General features: G+C 59.2%; 1 protein-coding gene across 4 annotated transcripts in view; it reads right to left on the minus strand.

The window, feature by feature from the left end:
• BRD3 (bromodomain containing 3) overlaps positions 1-22079 on the minus strand; it is a 35188-nt gene that overhangs the window by 6390 nt on the left and 6719 nt on the right. For 2 of the 4 annotated variants that reach the window (XM_024252078.3, XM_063714519.1), the window contains exons 2-9: positions 13823-14148; positions 12867-13004; positions 12163-12310; positions 10987-11201; positions 8683-9054; positions 5900-6028; positions 2532-2723; positions 805-1040 (exon numbers count right to left, since the gene is read on the minus strand). In XM_024252078.3, the coding sequence (XP_024107846.1) occupies positions 805-1040; positions 2532-2723; positions 5900-6028; positions 8683-9054; positions 10987-11201; positions 12163-12310; positions 12867-13004; positions 13823-14035 (1643 nt within the window). In that variant the 5' untranslated portion in view covers positions 14036-14148. Of the gene's footprint in view, positions 1-804; positions 1041-2531; positions 2724-5899; positions 6029-8682; positions 9055-10986; positions 11202-12162; positions 12311-12866; positions 13005-13822; positions 14149-14272; positions 14970-22079 lie in introns of those variants that run through there. The other 2 variants (XM_054520863.2, XM_054520862.2) reach the window with 2 other exon arrangements.

The raw sequence follows: 22079 nt of genomic DNA on the forward strand, positions 1-22079 counted from the left end.
GATCTCATCGTGTTGAGCTTAAATCCTAACTCTCCTTCATTTGCTTGAAAAGGAAACATGAACACCTCAAACAAAGCCGGCTGATCTCAGCAGCCTCAACTCACCTTTTTTCCCAACTTGTTCTTTTTCAGTGGTGCCAACTTGGCCCTCATTCCCAAAAGGAACACGTCCTACTGGCCCGTGTGGCTTTGTACCCGCTGTTCCCTGTTCTTGGAACTCCCTCCCTGGCCCTCTGCTGCCAAGCTTGCTCCCACACAGCTGTTGCCTCCCCCTTGGGAAGCCTCCCTTCCACCTGGCCAGGAGAGCTCCCATCCCGGTCCTGAGCTCCTTCCCTACTAGCTCACATTGCTTTGTGGCTCCTCCGTGTCCCTAGCAGACACTCCTCAGGGTGGTGCCCAGCCACAGCAGGGGCTCCCGAAGGAGGCTGAATGCAGCTGTGCACGATTCCACCATCCCTGCCCCCTGCCTATGGGCAAGTCCAAAATGGGGCATTCAACTCCCCCAGTCAAGATCCTTGGCCCAGACCAGAAAAACATCCCAAAAGCTTCATGATGTGGAGACCAGGCTGTGCCAGCGCTTCAATGCCCAGAATCCAGGCCAGCCCCACAGACAGCTGAGTAGCACCACCTGGGCCCCCGGACTTCCCAGCACAGGTCTCATCAGGCCCTCTGTCTCCCCGCCCCCATCACCCTGGTTTCCAGGTGGCCAACGCACAAAGCCCCCAATCCCAGCACTGCTGTTACGTGAGCCCCCATGGCGCACTGAGCGCTGGGCTTTTGGAGCCCGAGCAGGTCTGGAGCCCACCTGCCGGCCACGGTCGTGCTGTTGGCCTTCTTGGCAGGAGCCTTCTTCTGCTGGGCCTGCTTGGCAGGCGGAGCCACCTTGGCCTTCTTCTCTTCCTCGGCCTTCACTTTGTGCTTCTCCTTCTCCTTCTCCTTGTCCTTCTTCTTCTTCTCTTTCTCTTTCTTCTCCTTCTTCTTCTTTGGTTTGTTTACTGGGGCCTGAGACAGGGCGGCCAGCTGCTCGTGCACGGCCTTCAGCTGGAAAAGAGCGGGCGGCTGAGCAGGTGCTGGGCACGGCCCACACCACTGGGGCTGCGTGGGGCCCTGGGACTGGAGGAGGCTTGGGGCGATGTCGGAGCTGCCTCAGCTGGGCGAGGAGGTGAACCAGGAGCACCCGGGCCCTGCTCTGCCCCTCACTCCTGTGACCCCCAGTGAGTCATGAGCCCTCTCCGCCTCAGCTTCTTCACCTGCAGTGGGGAAGAGCTGCCTGGCCACAGGCTCAGCACTGCGCAGGTGGCACAACAGGGACTCGGTCAGGGCAGCTAACTTTTTAAAAAACATCTATTCTACTTTCAGCTCTGGGATCCATGTGCAGAACGTGCAGGTTTGTTACATAGGTATACATGTACCACAGTGGAAGGCTGCACCCATCAACCCGTCATCTACATTAGGGGGCAGCTAACATTTTTTATTACCATTGTTCAGATAAAGAAGGACTCTCCAGAAGTTTAAATGCCCACACAAAGGAGATTTTCATCAGTGACTTCTGGGAAGCCATTTGATAACACGCAGGACTCTGGGGTTAAAACAATCCACTGCCAGCAACCAGCATTCATCCAGGGCCGCCCTGCAGCTGGCAGTGTGCCAAGCACCTCGCCCTCCCCACTGCAGCCACCCCCATGGGAGAGGACAGGCCCCTTGAGAGGCACTGCCCACGTGAGGCCACGGCCTGTCCCTGCCTCTGGGTGGTCTGTGCAAGGAAGACAGCAGGCGGGTGGAGGAGCTGCCACCTCACAGCCGTCTTCCCTGCTGTGTGTCCTTGCCACTTCAAAATCAAATGTCCAGCCCAACTCTGGGGACTGCAGGGCCATTGCTGTCCTTGCAGCCCTGATTCATGCTGCTCCCCTCCTGACTCGACAGCCCTGCTCTATTTTCTCCCAATCCGGGGTCCCAGAAATCATGCATCTGGCTGGCTGCCAGAGGTCTAGGGACAATTCACATCTTTCTCAATTTCACCTCAAGACAGCTCAGAGTGGGTGACATTTGTCCCATACTGCAAACGAGGAAAGCAGAGAAGGGGGAGGAAGCACAGCCTGGCAGCGGGGCTGGGGCTGGGCAGCTGCACGGCAGGGCCCTCAGGACCCTGGAGCCCGCACCCCACCCCACTGCGAGTGACTGCTTGGAGCCCAGGCACTACTGTGGCCTCTGCAAGTTCCTCACAGGCCTTTCTGGAGCAGAGCAAGGCACACATAACCACACATGACCACTGAGCTCCCACCTGAGGCCCGCCAGATCTCCAGAAACATCCCAGCCACGTGTCCCCGCAGCCACCCATGTGTGCTGTGGGTTAGGCTCGCACCACCCCAGACCTGGGGAGGGCACTCCGAGTGTCTTTACAAGGAAGCACTACCGTGGCTGCTGAGGGACACAGGGCAGAGGAGGGAACCATGCAAAGGGACAGACCTTGGGCTGCTGTGCCAGCAATCCCGCCTCAGCCCCTGAACCCCACCCAAGCGTGCCAGTGCCCACCTGCTCCTGCAGCTCCGCCAGCCTGGTGGCCCGCTCCTCCTCCGAGTCTGAGCTGCCCGAGTCCGAAGAGCTCTCCTCACTGCTACGGCTGCTCTCAGCGCCCTTGCTCACCATGGGGGCCGCGGGGGCAGGCAGCGCCGGTGCCTCCACTGGCTCATCCGGCATCTTGGCAAACCTCATCTCAAACACGTCCTGCGGCAGAACAGAGGCTGCCCTGAAGACGTGGATGCCCATGGGGCTGCCCCTTGGTGCGGGCCCTCAGGGTTTCTGACGTGCCCCTGGGGCAGCACCCACAGCTGTTACGAAGGTCGGGCTAGGAGGAGACAGGGTCCCGCCTGCCTGGGGGGCTGTGGTTGCTTCCAACTTGCCCTCCCTCCCTCCCCAGGCAATTCCTGGGGACAGGCCTGGGAGGAGGGGACACAGGTGCTGGCCCACAGCTCCCTTCAGCAACTCCATGAGCCCTCTCTAGAAGATGCACGCATCCTTGTAGCCTCCTGGCCCAAAGCTCCCGGGGGCTGCCCCTGCTGTGAAACGGGAAACAGTGTCTTCCCTTGAGCTTGGACAGGGTCCTCCACAGCCACAGGAGTCCAAGAGTGTTGACCTCTTCCCATCGCTTCACCCCAGAACTGACGGCAGCATCACATCTCATGAACGGTTAACTCCAAAAGTTGGCCCAAAAGGCCAAAGTCTAGTCCTATCGATACTTTATTTACAAAAAAATATAAAAATTAGCCAGTCATGGCAGCACATGTCTGTGATCCTAGCTGCTTGGGAGGCTGCAATGGGTGGACTGCTTAAACCCAGGAGGTCGACGCTGCAGTGAGCCGAAATCATGCCATTGCACTCCAGCCTGGGTGACAGAGTGAGACCCTGTCTCAAATATATATATATACACACACACACACATTTTTAAGTTTTACTTTTACTAATTTTTTTTTTCTCTCAAGACAAAGTCTTGCTCTTTTGCCCAGGCTGGAGTGCAATGGCATGATCTCAGCTCACTGCATCCTCATCCTGGTTTCAAGTGATTCTCCTGCCTCAGCCTCCTGAGTAGCTGGGATCACAGGCATGCGCCACCACTCCTGGCTAATTTTTGTATTTTTAGTAGAGCCGAAGTTTCATCATGTTGGCCAGGCTGTTCTCGAACTCCTGACCTCGTGATCTGCCTGCCTTGGCCTCCTAAAGTGCTGGGATTATAGGTGTGAGCCACCATGCCCGGCCTACTTTACTTTTTGTAGGGACAGGGTCCTGCTCTGTTGCCTAGGCTGGTCTTGAACCCCTGAGCTCAAGTGATCCTCCCAAAGTGCTGAGATTACAGGGGTAAGCCACCACACCCAGACTTCCTATCCAAATTGACTTTGGAAAGCCTTTGGACCAGGACTTGGCCCTCAGTCGCCCCTCTCAGCAAACGTCCCCCTCCCTGGGGCAGCCCAGCCTCACTGAAGACAGGGAGACACAGTGATGTGGAAATGAGAGATTTCTCTTTGCCAAGCTCAGAAACCTGAATCCACAGTGTCTACTCACGTGACACGCCTCCACTGTTCAGGCTGGACCCAGCTCTGGAGAAGCCTACTCCAGGCTCTCATATCCCAGGCTCTCCTCTCAGGAGATGTCCCCAGAGGCAACCCAACCCACAGAGCAGCGATCCAGGCCCCCGCTCGGCCGACAGCCTTGAAGGCCATTCAGACCAGGTCGTTTTGCTGTTGGGCTCTAACCCCACAGCTCAATTGATAAAACTGCACAATTGCTAAATAGTGCTCAGTCATGGAAATCCATCAGCCTCAGGGTCTCACTCTGTTGCCCAGGCTAGAGTGCTATGCAATCACAGCTCACTGCAGTCTCAAACGTCTGGGCTCAGGTGATCCTCCCATCTCACTTTCCCGAGTAGCTGGTTCTACAGGAACACACCACCACACCTGGCTCGTTTTTAAAATCTGTTGTAGAGACAGCTCGTCTCAAACTCTTGGCCTCAAGTGATCCTCCCACCTCCGCCTCCCAAAGTGCTGGGATTACAGGCGTGAGCACCATGTCTATCCAACAGCACCTGTTGCAGGAGCAGGGGCAGAGCTGCCGGCTTCCCTGCTTGGTCTGCAAGCCTGGGTTTCCGTCCTCTATGCTCAGCTCCCTCGTTAAACTCAACCCAGTATTTACCAGGCTCCAGAGGACTGGGCTTTGCAAGGTCTTTTGGGTTCAAGACACAGTGAGCGAGGTCTCAGTATAAAACCAGGGTTCTGATGGCTTCCTCTGGATGTAATGGGACCTCCAGGACCACTCTGCCATCATCCCCCACAGGACCCAGTGCACAGAGAGGATGGCAATAGCAGCAGTGCCTGGGAGAAGACCTTGAGCAGGCCCTGTGCACGGGAGGGTGGGAAAGGCAGCAGGACCTGCAGGGGGAACGAGTTTCTCTCTCTGCCCCTTTTATGGGTCCTGTGTCATCCACAATAATACCATGGGCTGCTCGGGGATTTCAAAACAGTCTGTGCAAGGACTGAGAACATCTTAACATGACATTCTGGGTCCCGTGAAAAGGAAAAGCATGCTGGAAAAGAACACGTACCCATAATTCTCCCCTTTCCTCCAAAAATCAAGTCCTTTGATTAAATAACATTTATAACAGTGGTGCTGTTATTTATAAAAGCAAACCACCTGCCATCACAATTAGAAAAGGTAAGAATAGATTCTGGCACATCCACCCACACCAAAATATGTGTGCAGGACCTGGACTTTGGCAGAAAAATGCACATGCAGGCAAGAGCACACACACACACGCACACACGTCCACATACACACACAAATATCTCTGTGAGGTTTGTGCATGTTCACAAAGTCCCTGTGCTGAGAGCTAGACCAAGACACTTCTGTTTTCCCTTAAGACATCTCACTGCTTCCTGCATTTTCTCCAATCTGCCTTTTACTTCTGTTGTCAGAAAAGCAAAATGCTACACAAGCCACTGTCACCTAATTCATCCACCGGCTGCACTGACAGGCTAGTGTCCAAGCCTCTCCTTGCCACAGAAGACTTGCTGGAAACTATAGTCGGGGAAGCCACAAGACAAAGGGCATCTGCCATCCCATCTGGTACACCCACCAGCCCCTGGAGGGAAAGGCTCACTGCTGCGACACCCCCACGGAGCCCCAGTGGTCCCACCTGCTCGCTGGCTGCCCTGCCCCAGTAGCAGCTCCTGGAACCCAGCTCAGAGCCTGGCAGGCACCTGGTTTGGCACTCGGGAAAAATGTGTTGAGGGAATGAGGCTCTCTGAGGCCTTCCACGGCTGGACATTCACCTGGGCGCCCACCCCACACCAAGGCCAGGATGCCCACAGCACCGAGCTGAGCAGCCCCACCCGTGCCCAGCCTCGGGTTACCTGGAGCTTCCGGGCCATGGCCACCACCTCGTGGTCTGGGGGATTGTATTTGTAGCAATTCGAAAACATCAGCCGGACATCAGCAGCAAAGCCCTGTGCATCTGGGTACTCTCGGCCATCCATCTTCCTCTGCAACACACAGTGACAGGGGCCAGTGAGCGTGGCCCGTGGCCTCAGGACTCTCTGCCACACCCCACGAGATGAACTCTGGAGCCTCAGGAGCCACCGCCAGCTCCAGGGCAGTGCCTACTGGCCTGGCCGGCAGGACACCCCAGCTCTCCAGGACCTCATACGAGGAAACTCAAAGTGAGGACATGAGAGGGTGACTTGATGGCTTGGCAGGGAGGGTCTGGGACTCCAGAGACATATCTTCCGGTTGGAAGAAAAATGCACTCAACAAGAAATCCCAGGTTCCCGTAGGTGTCCCTTGGCCCCTTCCTTGTCCAGAGCTTCCCTTTACACAAAGTGGGTAAATCTTCACATGCCGACATGCCATCAGCAGCCCCAGGGGGCATGAGGCTGCAGCAAAGTCAGATTCCACCAACAACAGGGGGCCTGCTCAGTCTACACAAGAAAATGTAATTTTTTCCCTCGAGGAAGCCAATAGCTGTTAGCCAGCTTGCATCTTACAGAAGCACCCCGGTATCCCAGGGGCCTAGCTGGATCTAAGGGACTCCACGCTGTGTCCAGCGGCAGCTCCTGAACCCCACAGGGGTGGAGGCAACGGGGACGTGTCGGCTGACACCTACCCACGTTTACTTGGCCACACAGAGACCCTACAGCAAAACCCACCGCAGGTCCCACCTGGCTTTGGCAAGCAGAGAACTGAGGCCAAGGCCTGGGCAGACAGCGCCAGGCAGCAGGGGTGAGGAGGGGCACACAGTCAGTCCCCAGAGCTGGGAGGTGCAGGTGGCTCTGCCGGGGAGTGGACAGAGGCAGGATCGTCGAGGGACGCTTCAAGGTGGCCACTGGGAACACACTAGTTGGGGCAAAAAGAGGTCACGCTGTGCCCAAGGGAGTGAGATTCCCATCCCGGGATGGCTTCAAGGAGAGGGACCTTGTCGGGGACCTCGAAGGACGACACACGCAAGGGCAGGGCGAATCTACCCCGACCGCTCCGTGGGGTCCAGGCTGCATTCATCCAGGTGCCAGTGAGATGGAGGGGCCGGGTCCTAACCCGCAGAGGGCGCCCCCAACTCAGGGCCTGCACCCTATGCACTCAGACATGTGACCCATCCAGAAGGAAGGACTGGCAGAAAGAACCCAGGGACACAGTGGGACCTGAAAGCCTCTGATGTTGGGAGAAAAGCTTGTTTTCCGTTTTAGCATGTGCCGGGACAAACCATCCCCAAAAGCTCCATCTGTAAAATCTATAGGTCCTGAGGCCTCTCTCCCTGATTCACTGCCCCTTTTCCACAGCATCCGGGCCACACTCACGGGCAGCAAGTGCTGCCACCGCACCTGGCTTCTCCCCATGCCAGGACAGACAGAGGTGGGAAGCTCCGAACAAAGCAGATCATGACTTTAAAGTGAACTAATTTTCTAGAGCTTCTTTATTATGGTTTCAAGGGCAAATCAAACCCTTTGACCAAAACGGAATTAAGCTGAGCTTGAGTCCAGCCCAAACACTGGATCCCCCAATGATGTGCCAGAAATCCCTGTTAACTGTGCTATGGTAGTGACACACAAACCCCAGCCCTGGAGGCTGCAGCCGAGGCTCCTGGCAGCTTCTGGGCTGCGTGGCTCCGGCCCTCAGCTTCCCCCTCCCATGGCAGTGGAGCCAGGCGGCCCCGCTCGTCACTTTTACCTGACCGTGCACCGGGCTCTAGGGCCTGGGCCAGCCAGGTCTGTCCTGCCCCTGAGGTCCAGTCAACCAAGGAAGAAAAGGCTTTCATCAGGAGATCCTGCCTCGGGTGGGCAGAATGACTGCGACTGGCTCCCCAGGATGAAAACAACTGCCCAACAGGGCTCCCAGCAGCTCTTCCCAGGGCCGCACGGCAGTTGGCGGAGGAGACGGGCCACACCTCTGCCAACTGCCTGCACGTCCCTGGGAGCTGGCTTGGAGCTCCCCCAGAGGGAGGGCAGGTACCAGCCAGGAGTCTGGAAAGGTGCTCAGGGAAGACCCGGTGGAGCTCACCCTGCCTTGGGGCGGCGCAGCTCAAATGCCGCCCCCACCACCACCCCCCATAGGGACCAGACTCACTCTGACCTGCTGTGAGGCACACAAGAGCCCAGGCAGAGGCTGCCGCCTTGAGAAGACTGGCACGGGGGAGGCCATGCTCTCGGTCTCAGCTCTGCCACCCGCCCAGGTCCCGCTTCCGTCTGGTGAGGGGGTGGGGCTTGGAGGCACTTAGGGGACAGAAGCCAGGCCATCCCCACTGGCCGCCTCACTCCTGTCTGCCGTGAGGCGCCTGTATCCGGGGCTTGAAGGAAGCAAAGTGCAGCTTTAAAACTTTACCAACTATGAGTGGCCCAGCTCTAGGGGCCCCCTGACCTGATGATACACAATGGGAGGTGGGAATGAAATCAATGAAATCACCAAACGGGTTCGATGGGAATAAAGAACAGAGCCACAGACTCCGGGACCCACAGGCAGGGCACGCCTTCCTCACTGAGCCCTGCCAGCCTCAGCCAGGGCTGCGGGGGCCAGCCCGGAGGGTGCACTTCTACGGCAGGCGAGACCCTGCTCCCCAAGAGCCGCCACTCAGCCGGCACAAGACATCAGCACCCACGGCAGAGCCACAGGACGTGGGCAGAGCAGGGCCTGCCGTGCGGCCACGTACTTTCACGGTGCTGAGGTCCATCGGGTGCTTGATGATGTCGTGGTAGTCGTGCAGCTCCAGGGCCTCGGCGTCCACCGGCTTGTAGAAGGGCCAGGCGTAGGCCGCGTGCTTCTTGGATAGCATCTCCCTGAGGATGCTGTCGCAGTAGCGCAGGTGCTCCGACAGCTTGCCCTTCTTGCCTGCGTGCTGGGGCACCTCGCCGTCCTCCAGGTCCTTCTTGGGAGGCTTGATGGGGCGGCCACCACTCTCCCGCCGGGCCACCACTTTGGCCTGCTTGGGGTCTGACAACGGCGGGGGCGACTCACTCCGGCTGGCAGTGATGGCTGACGTCGTGGGAGTGGTTGTGTCTGCTTTCCGCTTCACGCCCTTTTTCTGCGACAGTGAAATAATCAGTGAACCCCGGAAACCAGCCTGTGGCCCCGAAGACACATGTCGCTGCAGCTGCGTTTCTGGGGCACTGTCTGCCTGCCTGGCGCTGGGCTAAGCGGCCACATGCACGGCCCCACAGGAGAGGACACCAAGGCTCAGGGGCCATGTCACTGGCCCAAGGTCACACAGCTGGCAGTGGTGAGCCTGGGACTCTCCCTCAGGCTCAACTCTGAAACCCGCCCTCACCTGGGCATGGGGAGACACCTCTCTCCCTTAGCCCCGAGGGCTCAGGGATCCCGGGCGGGCTCGCACCTCACACCCCAAGCCGTGTGAGGTGCTGCATGCAATTCACCAGACACCTAACAAGCACCCAGACCAGGATCCGGGGACCTCGGCACTGCAGAGACCTGGGAGGAACTCCCTGCTTTGAGACCAGCAGGAAAGTTCCAGACAAGGGCCTGAGAGCGGGGGCTCCGCGGACAAACACAAGTTTTGCGGGACAACAGGGAGGCAGGAGAGCATTCCGGACACAGGGCAGGGGGCAGCCCAACCAGGAGGCATGAAGCAGCCACAGCAGCTCTGGGAACAAGGGACTTCAGGGAGTGAGTGGGCAAGTCTGGACTCCATCCCAGCAGCAATGGGAGCCACCGAAGGCTATTTCAAGCAAGGAGAGGAGGGAGATGACCCACAGAGCCTTCTGTGGGTGTGTCCTGGGGACAGAGCCAGGCACCAGGCAGACGCGCATGTTTAACGTCCAGGCCTCGTGGGGGTGTGCAGGTCTCTCTGGGTAGCCTGCAAGGGCCTCAGCACCCAGCACCCCTGGGCATCACCTCAGCGTTCCAGGGCCAGGGCTCAGTGTGCACCCTGAGACCAGCTCAGCCGGCTTCTAATCTTAGCCCAGCGGGAAAGGAGCCAGCGGGAGCCACGGCTCCCAGCCCACGGCACCTGCCGTCTAGAGAGCCACCCACAGTCACTGCCCAGCCAAGCCGCCGCCCTCAGACTGGCAGGGGCCGGAGCCGGCTATCCATAAACACTTGACAGGCACCCACGGGCTGCCAAGCGCCAGGCGCGTGCCGCAGAGGGTGGGTAGGAGCAGGGACAGACTCGTCTGGCCGTGGCAAATGGGACATGCTCCAGTAACAGCCCCCACTGGGGGAGGCGGCTTGGCCAGGGGCCACCCATAAGTGCAGGCAGTGAAGGCCACGGGGAGGGGAAGCAACGGAGGTGGCGTTTTACCTTGGGCGAGCCATTTAACCCCTCTGAGCGCCCGCTTCCTCATCTGTAAGATGGGGGAAATACTGTCTGCCCCAGAGGGTTGCTGTGAGGATCAAATCGAAGAAGATAATACACATAAGTGCCTGGCACCGGCCCTGCCCAAAGCAGGAGACTCACCAGGCCTCGCTAGCCCCAAATCTTGCAGGGAGCACCCACTCCCTGCTGAGACCGACAGGGCCCGCTGTGAAAAGCTCCCAGCTAAGTGGGGAGCAGGACAGGCAGGTCCCCATGCTCCCATGTGGAGCCCACAGGCGGGGCCAGCTTGGGTGCTGGCACCTCACAACGCACCCAGGTGGGTACAGCTGGCACCACTCTCCTGAGTGTGAGAAGGGGAGGACCGGGACCCCCCCCACCCTGGCGTCTCTCCCACAACTTCCCCACCTTGACCGAGCCTTTGGCCAGGGCTTCTGGCCAGAGAAGCTGGGGTTCAAGTTCAGCCAGGCCCTCCCTTACCAGCTGTGTGACCTTCAGCTCCCTAGGCCTAGGTCTCCTCATCTGTGTCAGTAACAACAGCCTGACCTCCCAGGGCGCAGAGAGAACCACTCCCAAGAGCCGGCACTCAGGGAAAGGTGGGAGCCCCCCCGCCCGCTGCTCCTGCCCTGACCTCAGGAACCCTGGCTGGGCTCAGACACCCCAGCCATCCGGACTCAGGGTGCTCACCTTCACGACAGGCGGCGTAGGAGGGACCACAGGGACGATGGGTGTGGCAGGAGGAGGTGGGGCGGCAGCTGGGGGGACTGGGACCGACGTGACGTTTGCAGTGATGGTTGGTACAGGGGTGGCAGCGATGACGGGCGTCTGGGAGACGGTGGGGGGCACACTCTGAAAGGGGGTCGCTGGGGAGACAGAGGACACGGCCGCCACTTGCTGTGTACCTTCAAGACAAGGAAGGGATGTTCAGCACACCAGGCTCCACTAGTATTTCCAAAAGCTTCCAGTGCCACCCCTGCAGCCAGAACACGGGTGCCAGCTCTGTGCTGCCAAGACCCCCGGCCAGAAGAACACTCCATGCTGAGATGCCCCCCATCCTGCATCTTGGTCTGGCTCATCTTGGCTGAGGGCTCCCTGCGTGAAGTGGAGGCCCCCCGCCACAGACCACAGGAGGCGGAATGAGGAAGCCAGGGCAGTCCCATGGCCTGGCAGTCAAGGGCCACCCTGGAGTCATGGAAAGCTGGTACTGAACTCGGTTCCCTCAGTAACAAGCTGAGTGACCAACGACGTGGCTGTACTTAAGCCCCCAGCTTCTCCCATCTGCAACACAGGATGGCCCGTGGCACTGGCCATCCCGCTCGGTTAGCCTCTCCACCCAGACACGCCCGCATGCCAGGTTCCCAGGCCAGGTGGGATCCCGGGGCTCACGGCACTAATCACCACCATGCTCCCTGACAGGGAGACGCGGTCTCACTTGACCAGGGAGCCAGGCAGGTGATAGTGACTCTCAGGTCACAGAGAATCAAATGACTGCAAAAGAGACAAAGCCCTAGGAGGGGCACAGGCCCCAGGCATCGTGGAAGAAGTGACCTCAGGGCTGGAGCTGGAAGGGGGAGCAGGATTTGGGAGGTAGAGAGCAGGGACAGGTGATCCTCCTAGACCATGAGCTCCTCCCCAGCGTGGGCTCAAAGGCAGCCGGCTATGGCGTTAACATCTTCTGTATCCCCGGGCCAGCTGCTCCTCCAACGTCACCCATAGGCCACACTCAGCCAAGACCCGGCACCCACGAGCTCTTCACGACAGATGGGAAACAGCTCAGATGGCTAAAGGACTCGCGTCCCAGCCCATCCACCAGTGGGCCTCTACAGAGAGGCCCAGCCCCTCACCCGCCCCGGCTCCCTTTACCTGCGCTCTGGGCTCCCGCAGCCGGCTTCCGGCCTTTGCCCTTTGGAGCAGGGGGTAATAATTCAACTTCCTCTTGGGGCATCTGGGCCACTTTTTGTAGAAAAATTTTCTCTAAGGCTTGGGCCATTAGCACTATGTCATCTGTGGGCTGAAGACACAGAGAGTCCAGGTCACGTGTCAGGAAAGGAGCTGTGTGCTTGCAAAGGACATTATTAGTTGTAGCTCAAAAAAATATTTAAAATTTGTTAACAGATTTGGCAGTGCAGGAGAGAACAAAATGAACATATATATGTATTTTTTTTTTTTTGAGATGGAGTCTTGCTCTGTCGCCCAGGCTGGAGCGCAATGGCACGATCTAGGCTCACTGCAATCTCCACCTCCCGGGTTTAAGCAATTCTCCTGCCTTAGCCTTCCGAGTAGCTGGGATTACAGGTGCCTGTCGCCACACCTGGCTAATTTTTTTGTATTTTTAGTAGAGACAGGGTTTCGCCATGTTGCACAGGCTGGTCTTGAACTCCTGAGCTCAAGTGATCCGCCCACCTTGACCTCCCAAAGTGCTGGGATTACAGGTGTGAGCCACGGCACCCAGCCAGGTGATGCGCTTTGGGCCTGCCCAAGAGCTGCTGCAAAGCACCCAGGCCCACTGCGTTGCACAGCGCCCCAATCCTTACTGCAAGTGGCGTGCTGGGCCCGCATCTTCTTACCTTGTTATAAATGTAACAATTTGTAAACATGGTGTTGAAGTCCTGCATACATTCACTTGCACTCCAATAATAATTATTTTCTAGTCTCTTCTTAATAGTCCCCATATCCATTGGGTTTTTTATTATTTTATGATAATCCTAGGAAAGAGATTTTCAGAGGCATTACCAGAGGATTCTACATAATTATTTTCACAATTCCCAAGTGGACACAGCCCGGCCTTCCCAAGTAGACTGAGGACTGGGGCTGGCCCTGAGGCACTTTCTGGTCTCTGAAGGCAGTGCGCTATGGTGAGGTGAGCACTTGGCCAGCTCCAAACTCCTGCCCAACCTCTCTCTGGACCCCAAGCATGTGCAGAGGGGAGCCCACAGAGCTAGGACAGACCCCAGGACAGGTCTACATACTGGAGATGGGGCCAAACCTTCCAGGGACCAAACCTGCAGGTGACCAGGGCCCAGCAGAGCCCAGAGCCCAGGCCACCAAGTGCCAGCCCAGGGCTTCCTCTGCAATGCTCAGGGTTTGTCTATTTGGGCCCAGGTCAAAAATGAGCATGCAAATGAGGGCACATCACCTGGAAAGCAGGCCTCAACATACACTCGGCCTCTAACTCCAAGTGGGCTCCCCAAGCTGGCAGATGGGCCATCCTGCAGGAGCCAGTGAGGCAGAAGGCCCCAGTGAGCCTCAACTCCTAAGCCCCATCACCGTCCGCCCGCTTTCCTCCCGAACGCGCGTGGCTTCTCCCTGTTTCCTGCACCTGGGGCAGCCACCCTCCACTCTCCCACGCCCATGTGGTCCCTGTGCGCCTTTGTGCTGTGGACCTCCTGAGGCACAGGCTGTCCCCAGCTTAGCAGCAAATTCCCAAGGCCAGAGGCAGTCTTTCCAGGAGTGGGGGCAGCAGGAGGGGGACAGAGGATGGCAGCAGCAGAATGTGGCTCTTGGGGAGGCAGCAGCTACGCACCGGCAGGTTCAATTTGATTGCGTCCACGGGCTGGTAGAAGGGCCAGGCGAACTGGTGTTTCCAGAGCGTCTTCACCACCACATTCTGCATGTACTGCAGCTGGTTGGTCTTGCGGCCAGGCTTGCTGGGGTTGGAGACCTCCGGAGGGGGTGGGTTCACAGGGCCCGGGGCCGCCGGGATCCCCGCGGGGGCGACTGTCGTGGTGGTGGACATCCTCCGGCAGCTCACTCACTTTCTGTCACAGCAGCGGCTTGGAGAGGCCCTGGCTGCTTCTACGCTCCCTGAGAAGGCGCAACGTCCCATTTCCGGGCCCAACCAGGCAACAGCTGCAGAGGAGGAAGCACAACAGAGAGGCAGGCCAGTCACCCGGGGGACCCCCCACTCTCCCAGCCTCAGCGGGCTCCTGAGGGCACCTGTCGGGCCCCAGCAGGGCCTGCTCCACTCACTCACCCCTGTTGCCCAGCCACCCCGGTGAGAGGCTGTCGGGAAAGCTGCTCAGGCGAAGCGCCACCAGCTCAGAACGACTCTCCAACCACTGCTCTCAGGTACAGGAGGGAAGGCCTGGGCGGTGGAGGGAGCTCAGGCACATGCCACTTGCTCCCAGGTGGGGGCTTGGGGAACACACTGGGAGGCAGGTGTGCCAAGGCACTCAGCCACTGGCAGCCTTCTGCCCACCAACCACCCACTCATGGGGTCGACTCGTTGCTACTGGGCTCTGACAGCTTGGCCACGACAATGTACTGAAGAGTGACCCATGCGTGGACAGCCACGGTGTGGGCCCAACACAGTCAGGGGAAGTGGGGCCGGCACAACACAGACGTTTGCAGACCCAAACACGGTGCAGGGAGGTGGCGCCCTTGAGCAAGGCCAAGCAGTGAGGTTCTACCGTAACCAGGAGAACGAGCCCAGGTTTGTGATGGCGGCGTGGTTGTGACCCGGCCTGGCTCTCGGCCAATCAGAGAGGCAGGAGCAGTGGCTCAGACCCTGCCGACCTCTACACCCCAGCTGACCACGGGGAGCTCTGCACATGCCAGATGCTGGGGCTTCCCTGGCCCCGACTGGCTGGCCACAGGCAGGGCTGGCAGAAGCGACCGCCACCCTGCGTGTCCCAGGAGGGCAGGGACAGTTGAGGGCGCCCATAGGAACGCTGCACAGTGGAGAACGCATGCAGGCCTCCAACCATGGCCAGGGCCCTGCGGCGTGGCCCCGTGTCTACCTGTAAAGGTGTGGGGCAGACTTGAGGAGCTCTAACCCAGCACCTAGGACTTCAACTTCAGCCTCGTACCTTGCTGCCATTTAGGCCTTTCCTGCAGTCGTATAACTGACAGTTAGACAGGTCGGGGCTGGAGGCTCCTCTCGGAGCGCAGGCAGCAGCTCTGCCACGGGAGGAGCCGGCTCCGGCCCCAGAACCGGCCACTTGTAGATGCTCGGGGCAGACAGTCAAGACTAGGGGAAGTTTGTGAACTGGGTGACATCTGGTTGGTCCCCTGAAATCTGCCACATTGGGCAGTTACACCACAGCCATGGGCAAATGCTGCAAACCAGAACCCCCTCCCCAAGCTGGATGCTCAATGTTGTCAGCACCCTGCGTGGCAACCTCACTTCTTCCAACCCCACCCCAGAGTGGAAAGGGCTTCAAACTACACGCAACACAGCTCACCCACCAAGCATGCCAGCACGAGAGAACATGCCTCAACTCCAGGGGCGCCCACCTGTGCCAGGGTCTCATCCAGGGAAGTCCCTCACACCCACCCTCTTCTACGCCCTCCTGAGGTGAGTGGGTGCCTCCAAGCCTCTCCATCTCACCGACCCGGTGCTCACAGCCCCAGGCTGCAACCCTGGAGGGGAGGGCAGCTGTGCCGGTTTCTGTATCCTCACCCCAGACAGACAGCTGCTGTACTGGGCACAAGCCTGGGGTCGCCCCAAATGCCTCTCTTCCTGCTGCCCCACGCCAAAGCGTGGCAGCACTGCCCCTCGCCACCACCACTTGCTAGGATTTCCATGAAGCCCTCCCAGCAGGGCTCCCTGCTCTGTCCCGCAAGGACTGCCTAGCCCGCACCGCAGGGTGATCCTGTTAAAACCAAGTCGGCTTAAGTCACTGGTTGGCTCAAAACCTCCCAGGGGCTCCATGTGACTCACAGTGAAAGCGAGTCCTGCCCCACCCTGGTTGGTGGGGCCTGGGGTGACCCAGGGTGACCGAGTCCTGAGTCCTGTGTCCTGTCTCCTGTGACTTGCGGCCCTCCCTCAAGGCCTGGACAGCAGCAGGCTCCTGCCCTTCCAAGGCCTCCAGGTACCTCCCAGAACACCCTTCCTGCTGGGCCCCCAGGCAGCACAGACGCTGGGGCCAGCCACACAACCTGGTCCTTCCACTTCCCCATGAGGCTCCTGAGGGTGGAGGAGTCAGGCACAGAGAGAGCTCACACCAGTGATGGGCACCAAGCACCACACGCAGCTCCGCTGAGACTGCCGGGTAGCACCCTGACTGACGGCCCAGGCTGTGCTGCTGCTGCCTCCCAGGGCCCAGATGTCGGCTCCCAGATGTCAGTCAGGTGGGGACATTCCTAGTATCCACTGCTGCTGCACAGGCCCAGGGGCCAGGAAATGGGGCTGAAACTGACCTTTGGGGATGTGGGGGTGGTCAGGGCACAAAGGAAGGCTCCCAGGCTGCAGGCCAGCTTCCTCCAAGCATGAGGATGGACAGTCACAGCTCAACATGGGGGCCTGCTTATGCTGCCGTCGGGACCCCACGCCTGGCCAGATCAGGCCCTCTAAGCCACCCACTTCCAACCACCTGACTACTGTTCCAAACCGGAGGCTGAGCAGGAGCCCAGCTCCAGCCATGGACACCGGAGTGCATGCCTCGTCCTGGGTGGGGAGGGCAGCCCCGCCCAGCCATGGACTGTGAGCTTGAGCAAGGCAGAGGGAGGGGCGCCCTGGGCTCTGGTTGGCACCAGCCCATGAGCCACAGCAGAGCCGCCCAAGGCCCAGCCCAGGAGCCCTCTTGCTGCTGCCAGGGAAATCCTGACCAATGTGGTTAAAGCTCTGGGGCTGCACCTGGTGCCAGCATGCACTCACTGAATGCCAGTGGTCACTACAGGTCCTGAGGGTGCAGCTTGCCTCCAGCTCCGCTACCTGGCAGAAACACACTGACCCCAACAAGACCTGGAAGGCTGAGGGTGCAGTGTAAAAAGCCTCTGGCACACACTGGCAGGCGACTGCCCCACCCTCGGTGGCGAGGCATGGTGACCTCACCTCTCCTCTCCTGGAACACAAACCCTGCCCTCTGAGACACCTACACCCCACACACTCAGATTTTTGCAAAAACTCAAGGACAACACGATGCCATGGTAAGTGGCCCTGCCTCCCCCAGAAGCCCCTGGCATAGAAGCGGAGCCCCCAGGCAGCCTGGCACCAGCCAGTGGGAGAGGCAGGGAGGGAGGGCAGCCAGAGGGCAAAGGGGTGGCATCCCCCTCAAGCCCCCTCCGCTACCAGGTGCTGGGACCCACCACCTGACAAGGACCACGCCTGGCAGGACGAGACCAGGAGGCGACAGTCAGGTGAGAGCCCGGGGTGACCCCTCCCTGTGGGAGAGTGTGCGGTTCCCAGAGTCCCGGGGGGAGGGAGGGCTGAGACGGGCTCAGTGCCTCAGGTCCCCGTCCACAGCACATTCACACCATGTCATCCCCTCTGGGGCCGAGGGCTGGTCCCGTCTGCAGGCACCTTCTCTCCAAGTGCAGTGGGTGGACAGGCGAGAGCCACAGCCAGGGCCTGGCTCTGCCACCCTCAGTGTCTCAACTGTCCAGGCAGAGAAGATGAAGAAACCAGAAGGCATCTGTGCAAGGGAGCCCCACACAGACACTGGAAAGAACCAGGGCAACCTGCAGACCAACTTGTAAGACCTCCCCTAGGGCGACGGAAATGAGATGAGGCAAACGGCTTCCCAACCAGAGCCCATGCACCTTCCACGTCTGTGCAGGGAGCTTGGGGCCACATCCCAAGATAGGAAAGACAACTGAGGCTTCCACAAAGAAATTACAATGAAACAGACACTGGCCAGGCCAGCTGAAAATCAGTGATGGACTACGGTCCAAATCGACATGGAGGTTCCAACAAGAGAAGGACGGTGGTGGGGTCACCCTACCCCAGCCTCCGAGTGCCCCAGAGGACGCACAAGCAGGACAGCCACCCTGTTGCAGTGCGGTGCTTTCACACCATGTTCACCCCACCTCCGCCCTCTGGCCCAGACGTCGGTGGCTCCTCTGCAGGGTAAGGTGAGGTGAGGTGAGGTAGGAGCAGACAGTGGAGAAACACCACAAACAGCACAGGTGGTCGGCCAGGGCCACGAGCCCTTCAGCTCACCGATGCCAAGACCCCGCAATCCCCACAACAAACCTGCAAGGTCAGAATGATTGCGCACATGTACAGACGACTAAGCTGAGGCCCCTTCCTCCTTCACCTCTGGAGTGCCACCTGAGCGCAGAGGCTTTGGGACACAAAGCACTCAGCAGTCGGAAGTGGAGGCACAGCCTAGGATCAAGACCCTGGGCTTCCTGTCCCAGGCTCCTCAACCTGCAGGCGGCCACACAGCAAGAGGACCCTGGGAAGTTAAAGAACGAGGCGCTCCTGCTTCCCCCACCCCCAATGGCCAGCAAGGACACAAAGGCAGCCAAGGGCAGGGCCAGCTGCCAGCCACAAGGGCCCTCCAGAACCCAAGGTCCAGTGGAGACTCCGAAAGGGCTGATTGCAGGGCCCCCAAGGGGTCCGCACACCAGACACAGAGGCCATGCCGAAAGGCGGTAAGGGGCCCCCATGGGGTCCGCACACCAGACACAGAGGCCATGCCAAAAGGCGGTAAGGAGCCCCCATGGGGGTCCGCATACCAGACACAGAGGCCCTGCAAGAGGGAGGCATGGAGCGCCCGCGGTGTCGGCACACCAGGATTCACAGCTCGGCTCTCCACCCTGGCTGACCTCGCTGTGAAGAGATGGTTTGTGCTGAGAGCTTAGCAAGGCCATCGTCTACCGAGTGCTTCCCACCATAGCCCATGGGCAGGCATGAGAGTCATGCCTCCCACAGGCCATAGCTTCACTCATGCAAGGACGTTCTGGGGGCTGGGACGTCCTAGCCAGTGGCTAGAACTGGGTGTGACCATGGGCCCCCTTGGCTGGGGAGAAAAGGAGGTGCCCCTAGATCCCAAGTCCCCTGGGGCCGCAGCAAAGGGAGGAGGACCTTGCATCACTCCAGGGTGCCACGTAGACGAACAGAGGTAACACTGGGAGCATGGCTGGCAGTGTTGGACATTCAGAACACGTCTGCCCAAAACAAACATGGCCTTCATTTCTCCCAGCTCCCAGAAACAAGTAAACAGAAGGATCATGTCTGGACACCAGGGACCAGCTCCTGTTACATCCCTGTCCCCCCCAGGCCGGAGCCTGACCATTCCGTGTCACCTGCCTCTACTCCTGTAGTGACTGTCAACTTTCTGGATTTCAGAAAGCCAAACCCGCGAGGGAAGCCTTTCCCCGGGGGGTGGAGGTGTCTCTCCTACACACACCCCTACCCCAGGGTCTGAGATGACATCCCAAATCAAACCTGGTATTCTGCAGAGATACACAAAGGTTCAAACTACAGACAGCCTTGTATCAGCTATAAAGGGGGGCCAGATTTTGCTGCAAAAGAAAAACCCCGGTATTCCCTCGCTCAGCCCACTGTGTCACCAAGAGGGAGGGTGGGCGGGTGGCCGAAGAGGGCTCCATTTTATAGTCTAGGAAGGGGTGGCCTGGGACCTACAGCTGGTGGGGCAGTGGCACTGGATCTGAAGCAAAGCTGGGCACTGGAGGGCTGTGCCTTGGGCCGGTGTGCTGGCAGCGCCTGCTGGAGGAGCCAAGGGGCACTGATTCAACACTGACTGTATTTCCGGAACCAGAGTTAGTATCGCTGGTGTGGTGGCATTGTGGTTATAACCTTTCGAAAGTCTTCATCTTTCAGAGATTTGGACTGAAAGTTCTATGAATGAAATGTGTCTGGAATTTGCTTCATGATAACGTCGGGGGTGAAAATAAGTGGGGTCTGGAGAAACGGGCCAGCCCAGAGCTGCCCTCCCCCGCAGAAGCTGCTCAGAGGGAAGAGGGTGCACCTCCCTTCTCCCCGGGCCCCCAGCACCCCATTCCTCAATACACACTCTGCATCCTGCATCCTCACAGCAACTGTGGGGTCCAGGGTTCTGCCTTGCACCCATTCTCCACCTTCATGCAATGGGGAAGAAGCCGAGGGGACTCCTGTGAGGAAGTGGGACAGGGGTGGGGCAGATGGACTCAGGTGGAGTGACTCGGGCTGGAGGAAGGCAGCGGTGCCAGAGACCCCAGTGCCTTAAAGTCTAGACACGAGACACACAAAACCTTCGTACCGCAATCCCTCCTTCACCCCTCGCAGCTGCCCTGTGGGAATGTGCAGCAGAAGGGGCTGTGGTCTCCTGGGGGTAAACCCTTGCTCCTTTTCTTGGGGACCCTGGACACTGGTGGGGCTGGAAGCCTGTCTGCTAAAATGTGAACCTGAAGGGTCTGTGAGCATGTACAGTGCAGGAAGAACTCATTTCACCCCTCAGCCTTCCTGTGGTGAAGGTGCTCCCACACAGCCTGCTGGCAGCCGCCTCGCTCCGGGGGCTCTTTGCTGTGCGGGCAAGGCCCCCTCAGGAAGGCAGCTCGGCCATTAGCTGCCTGTCACAGCAGCAGCAGCCTCGTCCTCAGCAAACGCACTCCATCCCTGGGTCCATGGCAGGGAAGCTGTGGGTCCTTGGGGGACAGGCCTGGGGAGCCAGATGTGCCACTGCTGCTCTCCCCTGGGCACTGCAGGACAGGGATGGAGCTCTGTCTCCCAGAGGAGGAGGCGGAGGCTCAGAGACCCTCCCTGGGGCCCACCTCCCCGGGTCTCCCACTCAGCTGCCCACAAAACCCATGCTAGAGAGCCCACAGGCACTGCCTGCCAGGCCCAGCAGAGACAGAGGCAGAGGCCAACCTTGCCAGTCGGGTAAAAGTCGGAGTGAGCAGGCAGCCTGCCTTAGACACAAGAGGATCCGAAACTGCCCAGAGAGGAAACTCAGACAAACCACAAAAGTCCTCGAACACCAAGCGAAAACCCAGCAGTGAATGGGTCTGGTGAAATCCTCAAGAAGGACCCAGGCCACGCACAGTGGCTCAGGCCGGTGACCCCAGCACCTTGGGAGCGGCAGGAGGATCCCCTGAAGCCAGGAGTTCGAGACCAGCCTGGGCAACATAGTAAGACCCTGATTCTACAAAAATTTAAAAAAATTAGCCGGGCCTGGTGGCGCACCTAGAATCCCAGCTATTCAGGAGGCTGAGGTGGGAGGATCACTTGAGCCTGGGAGTTTGAGGACGCAGTCAGCTGTGATCGCACTGCTGCACTCCAGCCTGGATCCCAGACCAAGACCCTGACACACACACACACACACACACACACACACACCACACACATGCGCGCGATCTGGAATGCCATGGAGATTTCCAAAGTAGCCAGCGGGCAGGGCAGTGGCCAGGCTCCCCTAACACTGACTAGCCCCCTTCCTGGGTCCCACTCATGCCCTATCCAGGAGGGGCTCTGTGCTGGACATGGAAGGAATGTTGGTGAGGTGGCCCGAATCCTACCTATCCTCACCCTTGCTGTGTGGCCCCAGGCAGGCCCACCTCTGGCCCTGAAGCTGTGGGTGGCCCCCTGAACTCTTCCCAAGGTCCCTGGACTCTGCCTTCCTCTCCATAGGGCACAGGAGGACCTGAATGAAAAGCAGAAATTCAGCCCCCTTTAGGCTGGCCCAGCCCAGAATTTATCAGAAAAGATGCTGAGTCCAGGGCTGTTTCAGGGCTGTGGACAAACGGGGAGGAAATGGGAATCTGTCCAGTTGCCACCAAAGAAAACACCCAGAAAAGCCAGTAGCAGCCTTCTTGACCCCTCCTGCCATTCCATGGCCCTCCTGGGGAGCAGGGACCCAGAGGGGCAGGAGCAGGCATGCCGCCTGGCCAGCACAGCAGCCCAGCCTTCAGGCACTCCACAGAGGGAAGACAGAGGGGTGTTGCCCCCAACGCCACACCCTGGGGCAAACCAGCCAAGGGGCAGTGGCTGGACCATGGGGGCATCTCTAGCCTGGCCTGGCCCCAGAGCAAAAAGTCCTTATTTGGGGTCTAGGGATGGGGAGTCCCAGCTTTCAGCAAACAGGCAGGGTTGGGAGGATGGCTTACCAAGGCCA

The sequence above is a fragment of the Pongo abelii genome, chromosome 13, assembly GCF_028885655.2.
Source record: "Pongo abelii isolate AG06213 chromosome 13, NHGRI_mPonAbe1-v2.0_pri, whole genome shotgun sequence".
Classification (NCBI taxonomy): Eukaryota; Metazoa; Chordata; class Mammalia; order Primates; family Hominidae; genus Pongo; species Pongo abelii.